A 17,822-nucleotide genomic window follows, 5' to 3' on the forward strand; every position below is an offset into this window, starting at 1 on the left:
GCTCGGGTGCCAAGAGCCCCGTTCTCATGCCGGGCTGGGGAAAGCCATGAGGAAGACCATACCCTGGGCAGGTACAGAGGTTCAGCGCCTCTCAAAGCCCCCTTTGACACTGGCGCCAAAGCTCATGGTCAGCCAAAGCAACCCCAGGAGCCCCCCAGCCCTGACAGCCCCCCCATATACCAGGATGGCTGGGGGCAGTATCACACTGGCCACCACCCCACGCCGTGCAATCGCACTGTGGGGTTTCAACGCTACCGACGCCGTGATCGTAGGTTTAACCTGCCTTGCAGGCAGGTGGCACAAAGTCCAGAGGTGGTACCCTAGGGGCACGCTAAGGGTGCACCCCAGCAGAACCTCCAGCCATCAGCTGCGCTGTCTTTTTCCACACAGGAAGCTTCCTTAGAATCCCACCTCTGAGATTGTTCAGAAAGAGCAGAGAACCTCACACGCATTCAAAAATCTATAGTAATGAAAGTTTGATGACCTTGGAAGGCAAGCGGCAGGCGCAGGAAGGACTCCAGAGGTTTTCTTTGAAAGCACAAAGATTTTATTTTTTTTTTCAAGCCCATCTCTGGAAAACAAATTGGGGCAGTGGAAATACTCGGAGTTGCTGCACTCGCTGAGGGGACGGTGTGGCTTGGAGATGCTGGCAGAGCTGCAGGAGCACAGAGAGCAGTGCTGGAGCTCATGGTCTCCTCTCCCACCCAGGTCTGGTCCCCTGGGAGCTGGGTGAGGAGGAGGAGGATGAAGAGGGAGGGCTGTGGTGGAGGAGCAGGGCATGGAAGAGGAGGAGACAGGGAGGAGAGCGGGACAGAGGGAGGCAGCAACCTCATGGTTGTTTGCAGCAATCCAAAAACTGAGGGAAATTGGGTCATTGTTCCACTAATTCATCTAATTACAGGCCAGAGCAGCTCTCTGGCGCGCTGAGCAATTAGCACTCTTTCTCTCCCCCTCTCCCCGAGGTACAGCAGGTACCAACATGCCCCTCCAGAAAGGCAGCTGGGTTTCCTAGGATACCCCAGCAGCAGAACGCTCTCACATCAGCAAACCAGGTTGCTCCAACTCCTTTTCCCAGCCTCCTCTTCCTCCCTGTCCCAGCACAAGGAGACCTGGTCCCAGCAGCAATTGGGATGCACCATCCACAACTCCCTGTGTATCAGGCAGCTTATTCCCAACAATATACAGGGACCTTTTCCCCTTTCCTTTTCTCCCATCCCCTTTCGGCACAGTCCCGCTACCCACAGGAGAGCAGAAAAGGGACTTAATTAAGTCAGGAGCACCCAGAGGCTGGGGAGAGCTGCGTCGTTAAATTGGTTGTAAGATCGAAATCAATAAGTGTGATAAAGCACGGCCACTCAGCAGCACGTGGGAGAAAGAAAAGCACAGATGCTTTCATCTCCTTCACGCAATCTGCCAGCAAGAGCAGGGTAACCCAGAGCTCCCCAAAACGCTGGCGTAGAGGACATAGTGTACCCAACACCACGCTGGAGACCCTGAGATCCTCCTTCAGCTTTTGCTCCTCATGTCCCAGTGCCTGATGTCCAACCAGCCTCCCAAAGGGATGGAGAAAGGCATTTTGCAGCCCCTGTGCCGACTCCAGCCAGGGCCAAGCACCTCCAGGAGACCTGAGATGCTCCTAGGCTGGACGCAGGCTCCAGCCCCTCCCTCGAGGGCTCACCAGTGCAAGCCCAGAACCACGAATAGCCCAGCTAGAAGACGTCAGGCCACAGAATAGGATCAACAGCTCTCTCCTACCACCACAGAAGTGGCGTGAGTTGTGGTCCTACAGAGCCAGGTGGAGGGATGGAGGTGAAACTGTCACTGCTCCCAGCTCCACCAAACATCTCCTCCCCGGGGCAGAACCATCGGGGGCTGCCCATCGCAGCGGAGGGGAGCAGAGCGCCCTGGCCGCAAAGTCCTCCGCTAACCTAGATTTATTTGAAGGGCTCAGGAGCCGTCGCACCGAGCCTCCAGGCAAGGTTCAGGTGATTTCAGGGCACCACTTCCCAGCGCTCTAAATTAGCTGCTAAGAATGGGACTCCTCTGTGGCAAGCTGACATGCTCCTTGTCCTCGCTAGGGGACAAGAGACATCACGAGCTCTTTCAGAAAGAGGTTCGGACAGATCACCAGAGCGAGGTGCTTGCGCTTCAGATGCGTCTCCTGACCCGGCAACAGAAAGGTGCCTGCACATCCTTTTGGGGGCACGGCTGTGGCTCCCGGCAAGGGTGGATGCACTGGGAGCACACGCTGCCCGAGCTGCTCCCGGCAAAACCACCCATCCCAGAGCACCCAGGCACCCCAGAACCTCCGAGCAGGGTCTGAGCAATCCTGGACCACCTTCAGACCAGTTGAGGTGGCTGGAAAAAATCAAGCAAGCTTACAAGAATGGAAGGATGGCTTCTGCCTGCCTTTCCTCAAGCCCTTCAGTGGCTCTAAATAGCAGACATCACCTCTCCCTCATAGCCAGGCTTTGCTGCTACATGCAGACACCACTACGCTACAACTAATAATAAATACACACACACACCCTCCCCCACTTCAGACTTCTGCATCTCACCTGTTAAACACGTATTAACCCTCTAAGCATGCCCCTTTTTTTTTCTTTTCCTTTTTTTTTTCCAGATTGTCATGCATATCACCCAGCACTACCCATTTTTGATTTATTTATTGACACACATTAAGGTTTGTTATAGCTCCTTGGGATGCATGGTGCAGAGATGGTACCTGGGCTGTGACAAACCTTCGTGCTGACACAGGGAGGCAGCTCCGGTATCTGTAGAACAATTTAAACCTTTTTCAAACACTTACAATATCCACGTCTGATGTGCTAATAATTATTCTTTATTTTTAGGCAAGGACCCAAACTAAAATTACATCTCACCATCCAAGTTATTTGAAAAAGCTGCCAGATTGGGCTAAAAAAATCCCAATGATCTCATGCTTTTCATCATATGTACTGGAGAAAAAAAAGAAGGGGGAAAAAAAAAAAGTGAAGGCGTTTTTATAGGTCACCCAGGCAAAGGGGTTAGTCTTACTTCTTCAGAGGAAAGGGGGAAGAGACTTCAGGTGGAGAAAAGAGCAGAGAGGATCTATTGGAAGAATGCAAATGAGAGAGGAGGCAGGATGGGAAATATATGCTAATCCCCAAAGTATAATTGAATAGCGAACAATCACCAGCAGACAAAAACATGCTGGGGGGGAAAAACAACACACAAATCCAACGCTTTGTGTGTTTGCAACCAAGATGATTATTTTATTTTATTAATTTCCCTGCTCCAGAGGTAAGGGCAAGCTCCCGCTGGGACCACCACACCTGCAGGCTCTGGGGCTGGCTGCTGGCGGAGGGATGCTCAGCCCTCGGGCACAGCTCCAGCTCGCAGCAGCTGAGCGAAGCTCATGCCCTCGCCTCCAGCTGAAGACCTGCACCTATAGATTTCTTTTCCTGGGATGGGGGCAACACAAGTGAGGGGAGGGAAAAAAAAAAAATCATCACATCAAAAACGACTCTCTGCTCTTCAGGACTTGGCAGAATAAACCGTGAGCCACGTTCAGTGACCCTGCCCACACAAGAGCCCTTTCGCTAGCACAGAACCAGCACCAAATTCAGGGACTATCATCTACTGCAGCACCTACCATGTCCCCGCTGCCCGTGCCAGGGGCTGAGCATCGTGCCCGCTCCCGTTCCCACCAGCCCACTGGGAGCAGCACCAGCAGCCCTGAAGCCTCAGCCCTTGGGGACAACTCACACAGCTTGGATGCAAAGGGCTTCACATCAGGGACACCAAGCAAAGGCTGAACCCTCAAAATAATCAGATTGACCCTCAGATTCATCAAACTGATCATCCCTCAATCATTTCCATCAAGGACCACTGCAGGTGAGCAGATCTGGGGGATGCTGGGTGGAGGGAGACAGACTAATCTCAGCTCAAAATCTGGGGCAGGGAAGGTGCCGGCTGGCTGGCTGACACACAAATTAATATTTATAATTAAGTGGAAAGGCCCCTGAAGGCTTGCACTGCCACCTGACTCTACGAGGGAGACTACTTCATAATTAATACACTGGTCAAATGGCTCACGGAAAGTAAGTTACCGGATGAATTTACCCCATTCTTGCCCTTTTCTGCTGGTGAATCAGTTCCTTCCCTCTCTGTAGGCAACACCATGAGTAGCAGGATGTGCTTTGGAGTTCAAACCCCATTCAAGGCAGGGCCAGCGGGATCAGGTCACCCATCCTGAGCATGCCCCAGCAGAACACGCTGGTCCTGCTTTGGGGATGCCAAGGGACAGGGACATCAAGTGCAAGTCCTGCCCTCGGCACAGTTCAGAGCAACTTCAGAGCCTCAACCTTCTTCTCTTTCTCTTTCTAGGTTTCGGGGCCATGACACAAAGCGGATTGCACTGCTGTGAAGCTGCTGATCCTGTCTTTCCTGGAAGCTTCAAGAGCCCTAAACTGGGCGCTAGTGACTCCCTCCCAGGTGTGACGAGGGTGGATGACAAAATCTGCCTTCAACTAGCCTTCGATCTGGGGGATGAAACAATCCCCCAACGCCACCTCCTTCCTGAAGAAGCCTCTAGGATTTGATACAGGAATGAACATCCCCTCTGCACCCTGTGAGCTGGCCAAACACTATGGCTCCAGCAGGATTTGGCAGGGGGAGGAGATGCTGGGGAAGCTGTTGCCACGTATAGGACAGGGTGGAAACTGAAAATCATTGCATGGAGGCTGGAGAGCTGAACCCACCAAAGAAATATAGCACAGGCAATTGTCTACCACAGCAGGAGCTGTTTGAACCTGTACCAGAGGAGAGGTCCAAGACCTCAGGGATACTCTATTCATCCAAGCCTGGATGATACCACTTCCCCACAGAAGGCTGTGGTGGAAAATAACCTCTTTCCTCTTCCATTGAGCCTGGTTTTTACCCCTCTCTCAGACGAAACCCATGGCAGCACAAAGAAACAACGCATGGGCATTCCGCATCTTGGCCCAAGGTGTCACCACTGTGGGAGCACGAGGGCTACACCCCAGCCCAGGAGACCTGCATGGGTGTTGGGGGCCATGGAAGGAGCCTCCCCAGGTGGAGGGGTGCCTGGCAGGGGAGGCGACATCCCCAGGGACCAGCAGCCGTGTGGGAGGGACTGACTCACTCCGCAGAGGCTGGGGAAAACCAACCACCGGGAAAGAGGAGCTGGGAGGGATGGGGAGAAGCACGTGAGGAACTCACAGGACAGATCCTCTGTTGGGGGAAGATGGGATGTCCCTCTCCCCGAAAGCCAGAGCCATGGGTCTGCCTGGGGGTCCTACCACCACCCATCCCCAGCAGCACAAAACTTTTTTCCCCTCATCACACATTCCATCCCCTCAGTGGGCCAGGGAAACGGCGCTACCCTTTGTACAAGGTGCCGATGTCGGGCACGTCCTGCTGCCGTGACATATGGCACATGAATCATTCACAGAGCTGGGGAATTAATTATTCATCCAAACGAAAGACCAAACACTTTACTAATTGTCATGGAAGGAAAGAGCTGGGAAGGGGGTGGGAGATGGGGCAGACATCGGGTTGGAGATCGGCATCACCCTTGAAAAGGGAAAAAAAGAAAAAAGTCTTGTCCGATGTGATCAAAGTGTTGCTCTGCTTTTTGACCCAGGGTTCTCCCTTTACTGGTTTGCCCTATAGGATGACATTGCTTGCAACAGTATAGGCTCCAGGAGAATAATCCTGTTGGGATAATGCACTTGTGCTCCCATTGAACGCTTGTTCTCCTCCAAGCATCGTATCCACTCCCCCAAACTTCCTCACCTGCAGGCGTGCTGTTCTCCCCCACTTAGGAAAACGCAGGTGTCAGCACCAGGGGAAGAGCCTGTTCCCAGCTCGGGTGTGCACGTGCACACATGTGTGCTCTCACACACGCGTGGGGTGCCGGGCACGCTGCTGAGGGCTGTCACCCCAAACCACGTGAGGACGCACATATGAATATTCCTGCACAGAGCTGCTGCCAGCACATTCAAGGACAATCTCCCTTCCCCTCCAAGACCAAAAAGATCACCTATGATGCGCAGAACTTGGGTTGTGCAGGGTGCACTAAACACCAGAGAGCAAAGCATCCTTGTCCCTGCTGTGGGGGAGCCCAGGAGAATTGCAACAAGGGCACCGGGCACTTTCCAGGACAGTCATCCCAAAATCCAGGCAGCACCACAACAAGCCTGCCCTCCTTGCCCGGTTGTAGCCCCACAGCAAAGAGAGAAGCCTCCCAGGAACCCGCTTCACTCGGTGAAAACCAGGGCACGGGTGCGCTCAGGGTTGCACCAGGAGGTCAGAGGGAAAGGGTGGGATCACAACTGTCACTTGTCTTTGCAAAGAGACGACTTTGGTTTTCAGGCCAACCGTTTGGACCTGGAGAGTCGGGCTTTCCTCCACTGGCACTGGCTGGTAACCCTCCGCTCGGCTCCGGGTTTTCTAAGGGCCCAGCAGGCACTGCTGGAGCTCGTTCATTCCTGCCTTCCCTTGGCCACGCTCCACCCCACAAAACCCCTTAACGCAAACCACAGCGCCCAAGGGCTTCACAAAAGGCATCCAGGTGTAACGGCTGTTATTAAAGCCTCCGAAAAGCACTTACGCCAGCTCTTCCTTTTCGTGACCCCGGTGTATTTATCTTGGTTTTACAGGGGCTGCTTCCCCGGCTCCTGAGCAGCACAACTTCACCAGGGCCTTTTGATTTCCATTTTGTTTTTTTTCCTCCTGTTGTTAGAAGTGTTCTCCCACCCCTTCACCTCTCACATAACGTGTTATTGTATTACCATTGCAACTGCTATAAAAAAAACCAACGCGGTGATGCTCAGGCATTGGAGTGTGTGGAGCACACACCCACCTGGATATTTGCAGAGGGAGCTTAACCCTTTTTTTTCTTTTTTTTCATTAACACCTTCAATATAGTGTAGGACAAGGCAGACTGGATTAGGATCCTCTATTTCTATTCATTACACTAACAGCACCTGGGGAGCTGATGTTCCAGTTCACGGCTGAAGGTCCTTCGCCCTCTCCCTCCCAGGACCACCCATTAAGAGGTCACCAAACTCCTGCTGCCCTTTCTGACCATTTCTGAGCAGTTTCCCCCTTTTTTTTTTGGTCCAGGACACACCGAATCAAGCAGGTCACAAGTCCAGTTTCAGCACCCAGCCACTTCTGGTTCTTGCATGGGCAATGTGAGCATTCCCAAGCCTCAGGAGAAACACAGATGTTCCCCTCCCTAGCTCTTTCTGAGAGCAAGTAAAGGTATTTTATGCACATTTTTGGATAAAAATATTTTTAGCTGAGGGAGAACAGGCTGGTTTTTTTCAGGCAACAATGATGATTTGGAAACTGCAGGTTATAAACAGAGCAGGTTTACAAATGTAACTATTAGTTCCCCAGTGGAAGCTTTAGCATCAGGGAGTTTTAGGTGGGTGTTGATTTCCACCGAGATGAAAAATCTGGATTTATTGACACAAGAAGCGAACAGCAGTTGAACCCAAGTCAGCGCCATCCATTCCTGCACAGGGTCCCAGGAGGCCAATCATGGCAGTAGCCCTTCGTTAGGCAAATTTACACCCAGAACATGCCCAGGAAATCTCATTGTTCATGGAAATCCCAAAACGTGGTGTCTGAAGCCGTGATGCCACCTCTCCTATCAGACACGTGGCAAAAATTAAGTCCATAAAGGAAGAGCAATGCACTCTGTCACCCTTGGAGGGATAAGGATGCATGAACGTGATGCTGGGTCCATTGAGGAACGATCCTGAGGTGGCTCACGTGGATATCCTCTCTGGTCCATCATCAGCATCCCAAAACAGTCAGAACATCCCCAGGCGAGTGCTACCCTACACCCCTGATGCTCACACCATCCCCTACACCACAGTTGCAATGAGATCCCAAAGACCACTAATTCTCCCAAGCTCAATAATCTTTGTCCAAACGTTCACACATTAATCAAGTGTAAAGTTTTAGTCCACACAGACAATCCTGAACCTGCCGGTCGCACACGTGCCCCCCACAAACTTCTCCACTCGTCTTACGCAACCGACACGATGTGAACCACCAAGTGCAAATCCTCTCCCTCACAAACGGTTTGTAAGTCATTTGCCAGCTGAGGATTACTCGCCGGAGAATTTTGCCAGTAATTCAGCAACACAAAAGGGCAAGAGTTTCTTGCATGGGAGGTGCAACCAAGGCACAAGTTTTTTGTCAGCACCGCGCAGCAAAAGCGGGAGCTGAACAGCACAGAAAAAGCCCACAGTCCGGCCCGGCGGATTCCCCAGCGACCCCATCCTCCCCAAAAATAGTCCAGGATGAAAATTTTTGGGTTCCCTCCTCCACCTCATCGTACAACAGAATTCATCCTGAACTCTCGGTGAGGCCACACCAGCGGGCACCGGCGCTGCCAAACCCGGCGGGTCACTGAACACGTTTTGCAGAGGGTTTCATCCTGCTGGAGCAAATATATGGATGTGAGGAGGGCGAGAGTGGTGAAACAGACCCTGGAGAGCTGTGTCCCATAACTGGCAGCGTCACGGGGACCCGTGCACCTCCCAGCAGGGTGGCTGGTGTGCCACTAACAGTCCTTCATGGACAATTGATTCCCTGGCACGGGGCCCAGCGCGGCACCGAAAGGAGCTGGCGAGGCTTTCGCGAGTGAGTAATCGCTGAGCGCTGACTCAGCACCGGCTTGGTTACAGTCAGCTCGCCCGGAACCGCAGGGAGAGGTCTGCGGTGAACCCCCACTCGCCTCCTCCCAGCCCAGTGCTTCCTCTTGGCCCAAGCCCCAAAGGACGCCCGGGCCAGGAGACGGCTGGTGGCCAATTCCCAGCCACCCAGCCCCTTTCTGTGCCTTCAGCCCAGCACTGCAGCTGCACGGTGAGGTCGAGATATCTCCTCTTGTTGCTACCAAGGGTGACACGTGTCCAACACTACCCCCAAGATGTGACCACCTCTGCCTAGCCCAGGAGCCGTGCCCAGCCGCCCGCCCCACAGCACCAAGCTCTCTCCAGAGAGACATTTCATGGATGCAGAAGAGCCAGCAGCATCCTGGGCAATGACTGCACCGCCTGCGGGCAGCCCGTTCGCTGCCCACAGAGAAAGATCACCCCACCACTGGCACACCAAGACACCCTGCCATTCCAGACAGGCGTGGTCCCACTCTCAAGTGAGCCCATCCAGGTATGCATCGGAGTAAGGGTGTCAAAATGTTCTTGGTTATGCTCTCCTCAAGCCTCCTCTCAAGCACAGTCCCAGTCTGCACCTCTTCACCACAGCAGCACCAGGCTCAGCATCTCCCTACCTCCTCCAAACACCCAAACGAGTGTAATGTCCCATGTGATGCCACCACCCAGCAAGCCAAGAGGCAGGACTATGCACAGCAAGCAGCTCAGAGGAGACCCCAGGTACTTTGCCTGGCTCTCGTGCCTCAGTTTCCCAGCCAGACCTGCAGCTGCTCTGCACCCAGCAGAGCTCATGAAGTGCTTGGAGATCCACAGGCACCATCTGTTCGTACACATCAGACCAGCTCCTCTGAACGCACCGTTTCCAACAACACGCAAAAAGGAACAACCACGATCCAAGCACCCCTTCCCTGAGGTCCCCTGATGGCTGCAGACACCCATCTGCCCTCCAAACAGCGAGGGGTCCAGGCGGGTCATCCTGGGCAGCTTCTGCTCAAGCTGATTGCCAATGTTAGCTAACACAAGCCCAAAAGCCCCTGCTCATTTCTATGTCACCATCACAGCTCATCACACCACAAGCAAGACTCAAATCTGGGCCACGTCCCTGGCAGGTGACACCACCAGTGACACAACCAGCACCCGTGAAGCTCCGTGTGCTACCACCCCCAGCATCACTGCTCCGTGCTGGGATGCTGAGTGAGCAACACCTGGGAATTCAGCTCCAGCCAGACCTCATTCCCAAAATCCCAGCACCCAGCCAAGGCTGTAAAGTGCTTGAGAAGGCAAGAAGAGAATTTCTCTCACCCTCTCTAGGGCTTGACTAAAACCTCTCTCATATCAACCATGTCCATTTTCTTGCCAGACCATGCCCCTAGCTCATCTTTACCTCACCCCATGCCCAGATGGGTGAGAGATGCCAGGTCATCAGCGGAGAAAAGCTAAATGTGATGCCCTTAGAACCAGCCCTCCTCACCCGATAGGGAACCTCATCCAATCACCAGCGGTTCACAACAAAACCAACACAAGAGCCTTGACTGTGGGACATCATTCTCCCTTCCCTCATTAGGATGAAGAAACAACAGCAGCAAACCAGGGCCTTGCCCTGCATCCTGAAGTTGATATCCTCACTGGCACGATCCCCCATGCCCAGCCGCCCAACCTCAGCAATGGCCCCAAGCCAACTGACTCACCCGCTGAGGACCACGATGAAGTCCATGACGTTCCAGCCGTTGCGCAGGTACGAGCCCTTGTGGAAAACGAACCCCAGAGCCACAATCTTAATCCCAGCCTCGAAGCAGAAAATCCCGATGAAGTAGGGCTCTGTCTTCTCCTGCCGGAGGGGAACCAGTGACATGGTGAGAAGGGGAGACTGGGAGAAGACAGAACCAGCCATTTCACATTGACCCAACTCTTGTCCCCATCCCACCTTCCCCCAGCTCCATCCTCTCCTTTGGGAGCTTTCCCAGACCTTCCTCAGCCAGCATCAACCTCAGAAACAAGAAGAGGGTGGCTATGATGCACTCAAGTTGCCCAGTACCCCGCTTTTTAAGGGGTTTAAACCTTCCTGAACCCTTTTCCATGGAGGAGGAGAATGTGAGAGCAGCCCTGGAAAGGCTGGAGGAGCTAGTCTCAGAGGAAACCTCCTGCCATACCACTCTGAAACTAGAAGACAGGACAGGGTGTCTCCCCTTGGCTGATGCCCCTGCTCACATGCCAGAGTTTCCCCGCAGGGCAGAGAGAGACGAACAGGGAGTACTTACTAATCTCCGTGACATGGGCGTCTTGTCATCTTCGGGGAGGTGCTGCTCGAGGGCCAGCACGATGCAGTTGGCAATGATGGTCGCCAGGATCATGTACTCAAAGGGAGTGGAGGGGAGTTAAGGAGCAGAGAAGACGTGGATGATGTCCCCGACCCACTAGCCCAGCCTTGCCCACTTTTCATTTCACCTGCTCATTAAGCCACCACCACCACCTTCCCCACAAGACCATGGACATGTACTGCCAAAGTGTCACCTCCCGCTGCTCTCAGGCAGGAGGTGCTGTTTGGAAATGAGAGGTGTGACAAAAGAACCAAGAGCCCCCAAGACCTTCTTCTCTGGAGACTTGCTGAGCCTCATCACCTCCTTCCCTAGTTCACAGGACATTAACCAACAGTGTTTGCTGGGCTGTGAACTCTCTTGGGAGAGAGATGCTGCTTGTGGTGGGAGCCCAGAAGATGGACCCAAGTATGAAGGTGGACAGCCAGGTTCTGTCCAGGCTGGGCTTCACCTAGAAAAGGGTTTGGCATGGTCTCTGGCAGCGTCAGGGGGGCTCTGCCTGGTATGGCATGTTGGTGACCAGGACTAGCACATCCCTGCATGCCATGAACCTGCTGCTTGCCTTCTTTCTTCCAGCACGGAACAGGAGATGGAGATTGGAGGAGGAGGTGTCATGGGCTACCAGCAGCCCTGATCCTAAAGCATCCGCATGGAAGAGACCACCTGCACAACTTGAGGAGGACAGGGCATTCCCTAATAGTCTTGGGAATTCAGCCCACCCTGTGCCCCATGTTAGCTAGTGGAGGTACCCTGGAAACCAAGGGTCCCTTGCCAAGTTCCTGCAGGGTGAGCCCAGGCAGTGCTGGATGCTGTTGAGCACTCACAACTCAAGACACTGATGGTACCTGAGTCTGAACCTGAGTTCAGGCAAGGCAGAAGCTCCCTGTGGAGACATCCTGGCTCAGCCGTGCTTCAGCAAGGCTCCAAGCACTAGCAGCACCTTATCAACAGGATCTGATTGGACCCTTAGGAGCATCCTGAATCCTACAGCCATGTCTAGGACTCATACACCCCCTCTCCAGGAGCAACCACACACCAGGAGAAGTGGCAGCAGATGCTGGCATCTGGGAACATAAGCGGAGAGTGAAAGAAAGGGCAGGAAAGCACCCTGAACTCAGCTCCCTCCTGCTTTTTGATTCACAGAGCGTGGAGCTCCCTTCTCCTGCCTGGCTCACCACCAAGCCTCGAAAACAAAGCACTTCCAAGTGACAGGACAGCCACATCTTTCCAACTTCCCATCTATCTTCACCACGTCTTTGAAATAAAAGTCCCATTGTCCTCAATACCAAAATGAGGCGAGATTCATCATCAGGCAGCACACCTCTTCTCTGCTCCCTTCACACCAAAAACCCACACCTGTATTACTGTCACCACTGGCGTCAGCAGCCACCTCAGGCAGGGACCACCACCTTTCCTAGGCTCGCGTCTGTGGAAAGGGGATGTGATCCCACCTGGGATAGATTTTTCCCATAAAGAAACGATCCACAGCTGGCACAGGGAGACTGAGCCCTTCCCCTCTGCACTGGGCTTCTCCAGACCCGGCAGCTTCAGGTTTGCATTGCTCAGACCAGGCAGTGCCATCACCTCTGGCAAAAGGGACAATTTTTCTCTTCTGCAGCCTTGCCTTTTGGCCACCAAAGCTGCCGACTACAGCAGGATGTTTTAAACCAGTGGCCCTGAGCCCATGGGCAAGAGAAGACATCCCAGTGCTGGCCACAAGCACAGGAAACTGGAAAACATGGAGTGACTCCGTGCACCCTGCGGCACGTGGGCACAGTGGGAGTGGGTCCGGGCATCAGAACAGGTCCCAGGAGCGCTGGCCGGGACAGCCAGCCAGGGAAAGCCTGAAGGAACTGGGATGTACTTAGCCTGTTAGGGAGAAGAGCCAGGAAAAATTCAGCCAAGGCATTTAAAAGGCCACTCAGTGAAATTAATGGTTGCTAAGTTAAAGGCAAACCAAAAGAGAGACCGCTGCAGAGCTCACTGCTGTGGGCTCAGACCTCGGTGCCAGCCGCGCACAAACTGCAAGCCCAGGGAGAGGTGAGACCCCAAAACTTTTCTCCTCCAAGGCTTAATAAAAATGAGGATTTTATTGCACAGCTCCTGGAAAAGCCACGTATTTACCCTGCTTCGCTTCCTGCCTCTGGCGGTACGCTTCAGCCAATACGACCGACCGCAGCCCTTGGCCCCGAGCCATCGGTCTGTTCAGGGTCTTTTTGTTTCATTTTCCTGAAAGTCTGCGAGCAATTAGCACAGGCTTAAAAGAAAACAGCGTGTTAGTGGGGCAGCGCAGCCAGCTCCCCAGGCGTTAGGCACAGTTGCCTAGATGAGAAGTGTGGAAACGGCACAGCGAGTCTGTCTGTCCGTCCCAGCGCAGCTTACCCTGCCAAGCATCCTGTGCTCCACCCCACCGTGCTGGGCATCTCCCACCACTTCCTAATCCCACGGGAGAAACACCCAGGTGGGGAAAAACCCAGTTTCTCCAAAGGCAGCAGCATGGGAGCCCTGCCTAGCAGCGGCTCAGGGGCTCAAGACCACTTCTAATGGCTCAACTTGCCCCTATATTTCCTTGCTGGCTCTAACATCTGGCTTGAGAGTGCAAGAACAGTGCACATCTGTCACAGCCCCAACACAAGACCACATCCCTGCTTCACCTCCAGAGCGCATCTGGGTCAGCAGTTATCAGGTCTGAAGGAAACAGGGCAACAGCTCAGCATGAGGAGGCTACTAGGAGTGACCCTCCAAACCTCACTGGCCCAGTTTTCTGAGGACCTGAGCCTGGGTTATCAGAATAAGAGCTGGGCGAGAGCTGCAAGGCATCAATCCCACGGAAACAAGCCTCTGTAGCTCCAGCTGTGCCAGGTTTTGGGAGACCAAGGGTAAGAAAACCCTCCCCCAAGTGACAGCAGGAACATCTGGCTGAAATTTTAGCCACATGCTTCACTCCTGCCAAGCAAGCATCCTCCCAGCTCAGGGCTGGAGCCCACCCGCCAATGCTCTATCACTCTTTTGTTTCCTCCCTCATTAGATATCAATTATACCCTTCCAGCCACCCAAAACACAGAGTCTCACTCGCCTCCAAGCCCAGCAACGAAAGCCCTCCAGTCTTCTCCTCCTTCATCTGGCTTCTCCTGGAGGATCACTAGGGAGCCGATAAAAATAGGTTTTCTTATTGATTTATCTCCTTTACCCAACCCTCTCCCCTGCACCGTTGACTTGTTTCCTTAGCAACTCGGCCGATCCCAGCGCACACCACACCTGCAGCTCCACGTTTCCGACCAGCGTGTTTGAGGTGGGAAAGGTGCCCCCAGGCCACATGGAATCCCCCACTCCAACCCAGAATCATGCTCCAGCCCACCTGGAACAGGCACTGCAGGTTAACCCCATGCCTGGAACTGGAGCTCCTTGGTGGGTCTGCTAGGGAACACCAGGGAGATGTCCAGCCATCAGTGGCTCTTTGCTTACACCTTTTTTTCCGCCATCCCCTCCCTGCCTTGCTCTTCTGCTCTCTCCCCAACTGCGAGCCAAAACCAGCTCCCCTAGAACATCTATATTGCTAACGCAGGGAGTGTGCCCAGCATCAAGACCTGAAGATGGGTTTAGGGTGCTGATGGCACATTGATGCAACCTCCCCAAAAGGCGAGGTGTAAGATAAATCCCTCCCTAGACGTGGGTGAAAGCTGGAAGCTGTAGAGGTCTCCTCTCCACTTCTCCATTTCAGTGACTGCACCTTCTCCCCACTCCCAGGAAGGAGCAGAATAGCCAGAGGAGTGAGGCCACATGGGCATCTCCGAAAAGGCTCTTGGAGAAGCGCACCTCAGAGGGCCATCCAGAAAGGCAGGAACAATTTAATCCCTTGCCCTGCCTGCATCACCCAGCCCAGCTCCACCATCTCCTAGAAACTTAAGTCTCAGCTTCCCACTGCCCCCCAGGACCTGCTGCACCAAGGGGCTTTCCCTGTTTCCCAGGTATCTATGAGAGGGAACTTCAGTTCCGACATCTGGGGACCTCATCTTGCTGGTCTCAACCCCACCACTGCTGCCGGCCCCAAGCAGGCATGGTGTGACAGGAAGACAGACACACCTCTTCAACATGCCCACCCCTTGGACGCTGAGGTCCCTCCTCTGAGATTCATACCCCAGCAGGAAAGCAAGAACGTCTTCTCCAAGGCTGTTTTCCAAGAGAAATCCAAAATGTCAAATGAAGCAAAGACTATGAGTGGTCCCAATCCAACTCTGGATTTCTATAGCCCCAAAGCACTTCTTCCTGAAGACACAGGGGATCTTCCCCCAGCAGATCAGGCTACCCAGTGCCCTCAAGCAGCTTACCCCATCCCTGTGCCCTGCCACGCAGCATTCTCAGCCCATCTGTGCTTTGCTGGGATCAACAGAAACTGATTTCCAGAGGAACAAGGTGCCGACAGACCCCAAATCCTCCTACCACCCAGGCGAGGTGCTCAGCCTGCCTAAATCTCACTGCATGAACATGCCTCAACTGAAGAGGCTCCACTACCCGCAGCCATAGATGTTGGTGCTTATGAGTCCCCAAAACACATCAATCTGGTCTCCGTAAGAGACCAACCCAAACACAGAGCTGCCCGCACTGCTGCCGCTCCCGTGGGGATGCAGGGTGCCTGCCTGCCACGCACAAACAGCTCTGTGGAGAAGCATCTCTTTCTCCCCGCCCTCACCTTGCATTTAAAAACTCATGTGATATTCCTGCCTTAACATCAGTTTTTTAACTTTGGTTGCCACAGCAACAGGATGCAACTTGGTGTCACCATGACAACAGCTGCCTCTGTTTAAATTCACCATCTGACAGGCAGCCTCGCTCCCTCCTGGCTGTCAAAAAGATGGACCTGCCATTACACCTACTCGCCCCTCCCCAAAAAAACCCCACATTTTAAAAATCTGATGAATGAAGGGCACGGAAAACAGCCTTGGAGATAAAAAAGAGACGTTCTTGGGTAATGCAACGAGGAGCTGCCCAAGGATGGTACGACATGGCACAGCTCTTCCCACAGGGAGGCGAGACCTGCCGAAATCTTGGCTGGGCAAAAGCGAAAGTGCAGAAGATGCTTGCCCAGGTCGGGCATAACACTGCTGGGGCAGCGCCCGTGCAGCATCAGAAATGCCCTGGTCAAAGTGGGAGTCATCATGAGCAAAACGGTTCAAGCACACACGGGAGTGCATCCCACGGCGCAAAATCTCCACGCGTGTTGGACTGGGGCTTTGCAGATGCTCTGGCTGCTCTTGGCCAGCCCAACACCAGATTTAGTCCTCAAAGGGGAGGAGATAGAAGTCCCTCCCTGCAGGGAACCAGGTCCCCAGAGGACTTGATGGACATCGCTCTCCCCTGCCAAACCTGGGGGACAGGTGCAGCGTCCTGTGTGTGCCCGGAGCCAAAGGCTGTCCTTGGGGACAGAGCCAGAGTCACACAAAGTCATCTGGCCTTTCTAGGGCGGGAGAGGGATCTTATCCAGGTCAAATGTGATTAAGCGGATGAAGAACGGAGCAGATATAGATGAGCTACAGCCCATCTCATGTGCTAACTGAATTGCAGCTTTCCAGGCAGCTAAACAAATGAAATCAGGGCTAAAGGCCTGGCCATCAGCAGGAGGAGAGCAGGCAGGACAAGGCTGTGATTCTGAAGGAAAAGAGTAGATGTTCCTACAGGCAAAACAGCAGCTGCCTCACGTTTTGGGCAAGACCAGTAAAACGAGCAGCTCCAGCAGAGGTAGCCCACTGGGCTTTCCAGCAAGGAACTCGGGAAAGGCTCATCTCCTCAAGGAGCTGCATCCCAGTCCCAGCTTCTCCTTCTTCCCCTCCATGCATCATCCCTATTTACACCGGGAAGCCAAACTGCAGAGGCTGCTGGTTATAATTATACGGTTACCCAGCAGATATACAGGCCTGAATCACCAGTTATTTTTAGCCCTATTACCTAGTCAACTGGAGCTGGATGAAGAAGAGCCTCCACTCCTCCCCGCTCTCCACCCCAGCCTGCCTTGGCTTTCCTCGGTGCTGTGCCCGTTCTGACCCGCAGCACCAGGACTGGCCACCTCCTTTCCAAGACCAGCAGCTCTCATGGTCTGTGGCCAAAATCCAACACTCGCCTCCCCAAGCCACCCTCGCCTTCAACCAGGAGCAATGCCATGGGCTCCAGGCCAGGTAGCTGAGATGCTTGCACATTTTCCCTGGCCTTAACAAAAGGCACCGGCTGGTCCTGCCAGACTACAACTATAAGGATGGGAACAACTTGTCTGGCCAGCAACACCAAACTCTTCACCAAAAAGCCCTTGAGAGCTCAAGACGTACAGAGAAGCTCCAGGGTCGATGAGTTTCTTAGAAAGAGATGGCAGCCAGGGATGCTCAAGCTCACATGCCTGGAGCACACCTGTTCCCAGCACTTATGCAGGGATATGTCACTTCTAGGAAAAAAAAAAAAACATAAAATGAGCCCATCTCCCTCATGCATTGCAAATTCCAGCAAGGAATAATGCTGGGGAGTTTTTACCACATGGTGGTGAAGCTCGAGTCTCTAGGAGACAGCAGCTGCCTGGAGATGAGACATCATGCCGGCACGGGACCCCAGCCCACGCGGAGAGCGCTGGGCCAGAGGTAGCACCCCAGCTCCTTCTTGCTTTAAATGAAAGCCGAAGGGGCAAGGGCCCTCCCACACAATGCTGAAAAACCACATGAATAATTGGGCATATTCTGGAAAAGCAGGCAGGCCAGCCCGGCCGCTGTCCTTGCAGGGCTCGGCGCTGAGCTGCCACATCCCCATCCTCACTACCGCACCGGTGCTCCTG

The 17,822-nt window shown here is 53.7% G+C and overlaps 1 protein-coding gene across 1 annotated transcript in view; it reads right to left on the reverse strand.

The window, feature by feature from the left end:
• The window catches only part of LOC104278821 (voltage-dependent R-type calcium channel subunit alpha-1E-like), a gene marked incomplete at its 3' end in the record, with an annotated part of 75,523 nt that overhangs the window by 56,196 nt on the left and 1,505 nt on the right, over positions 1–17,822 (reverse strand). The window contains 2 exon segments of the mRNA XM_009875916.1: positions 10,385–10,524; positions 10,955–11,060. Of these exon segments, the coding sequence (XP_009874218.1) occupies positions 10,385–10,524; positions 10,955–11,060 (246 nt within the window).

This window comes from Apaloderma vittatum, unplaced genomic scaffold (genome assembly GCF_000703405.1).
Source record: "Apaloderma vittatum isolate BGI_N311 unplaced genomic scaffold, ASM70340v1 scaffold7749, whole genome shotgun sequence".
Lineage (NCBI taxonomy): Eukaryota > Metazoa > Chordata > Aves > Trogoniformes > Trogonidae > Apaloderma > Apaloderma vittatum.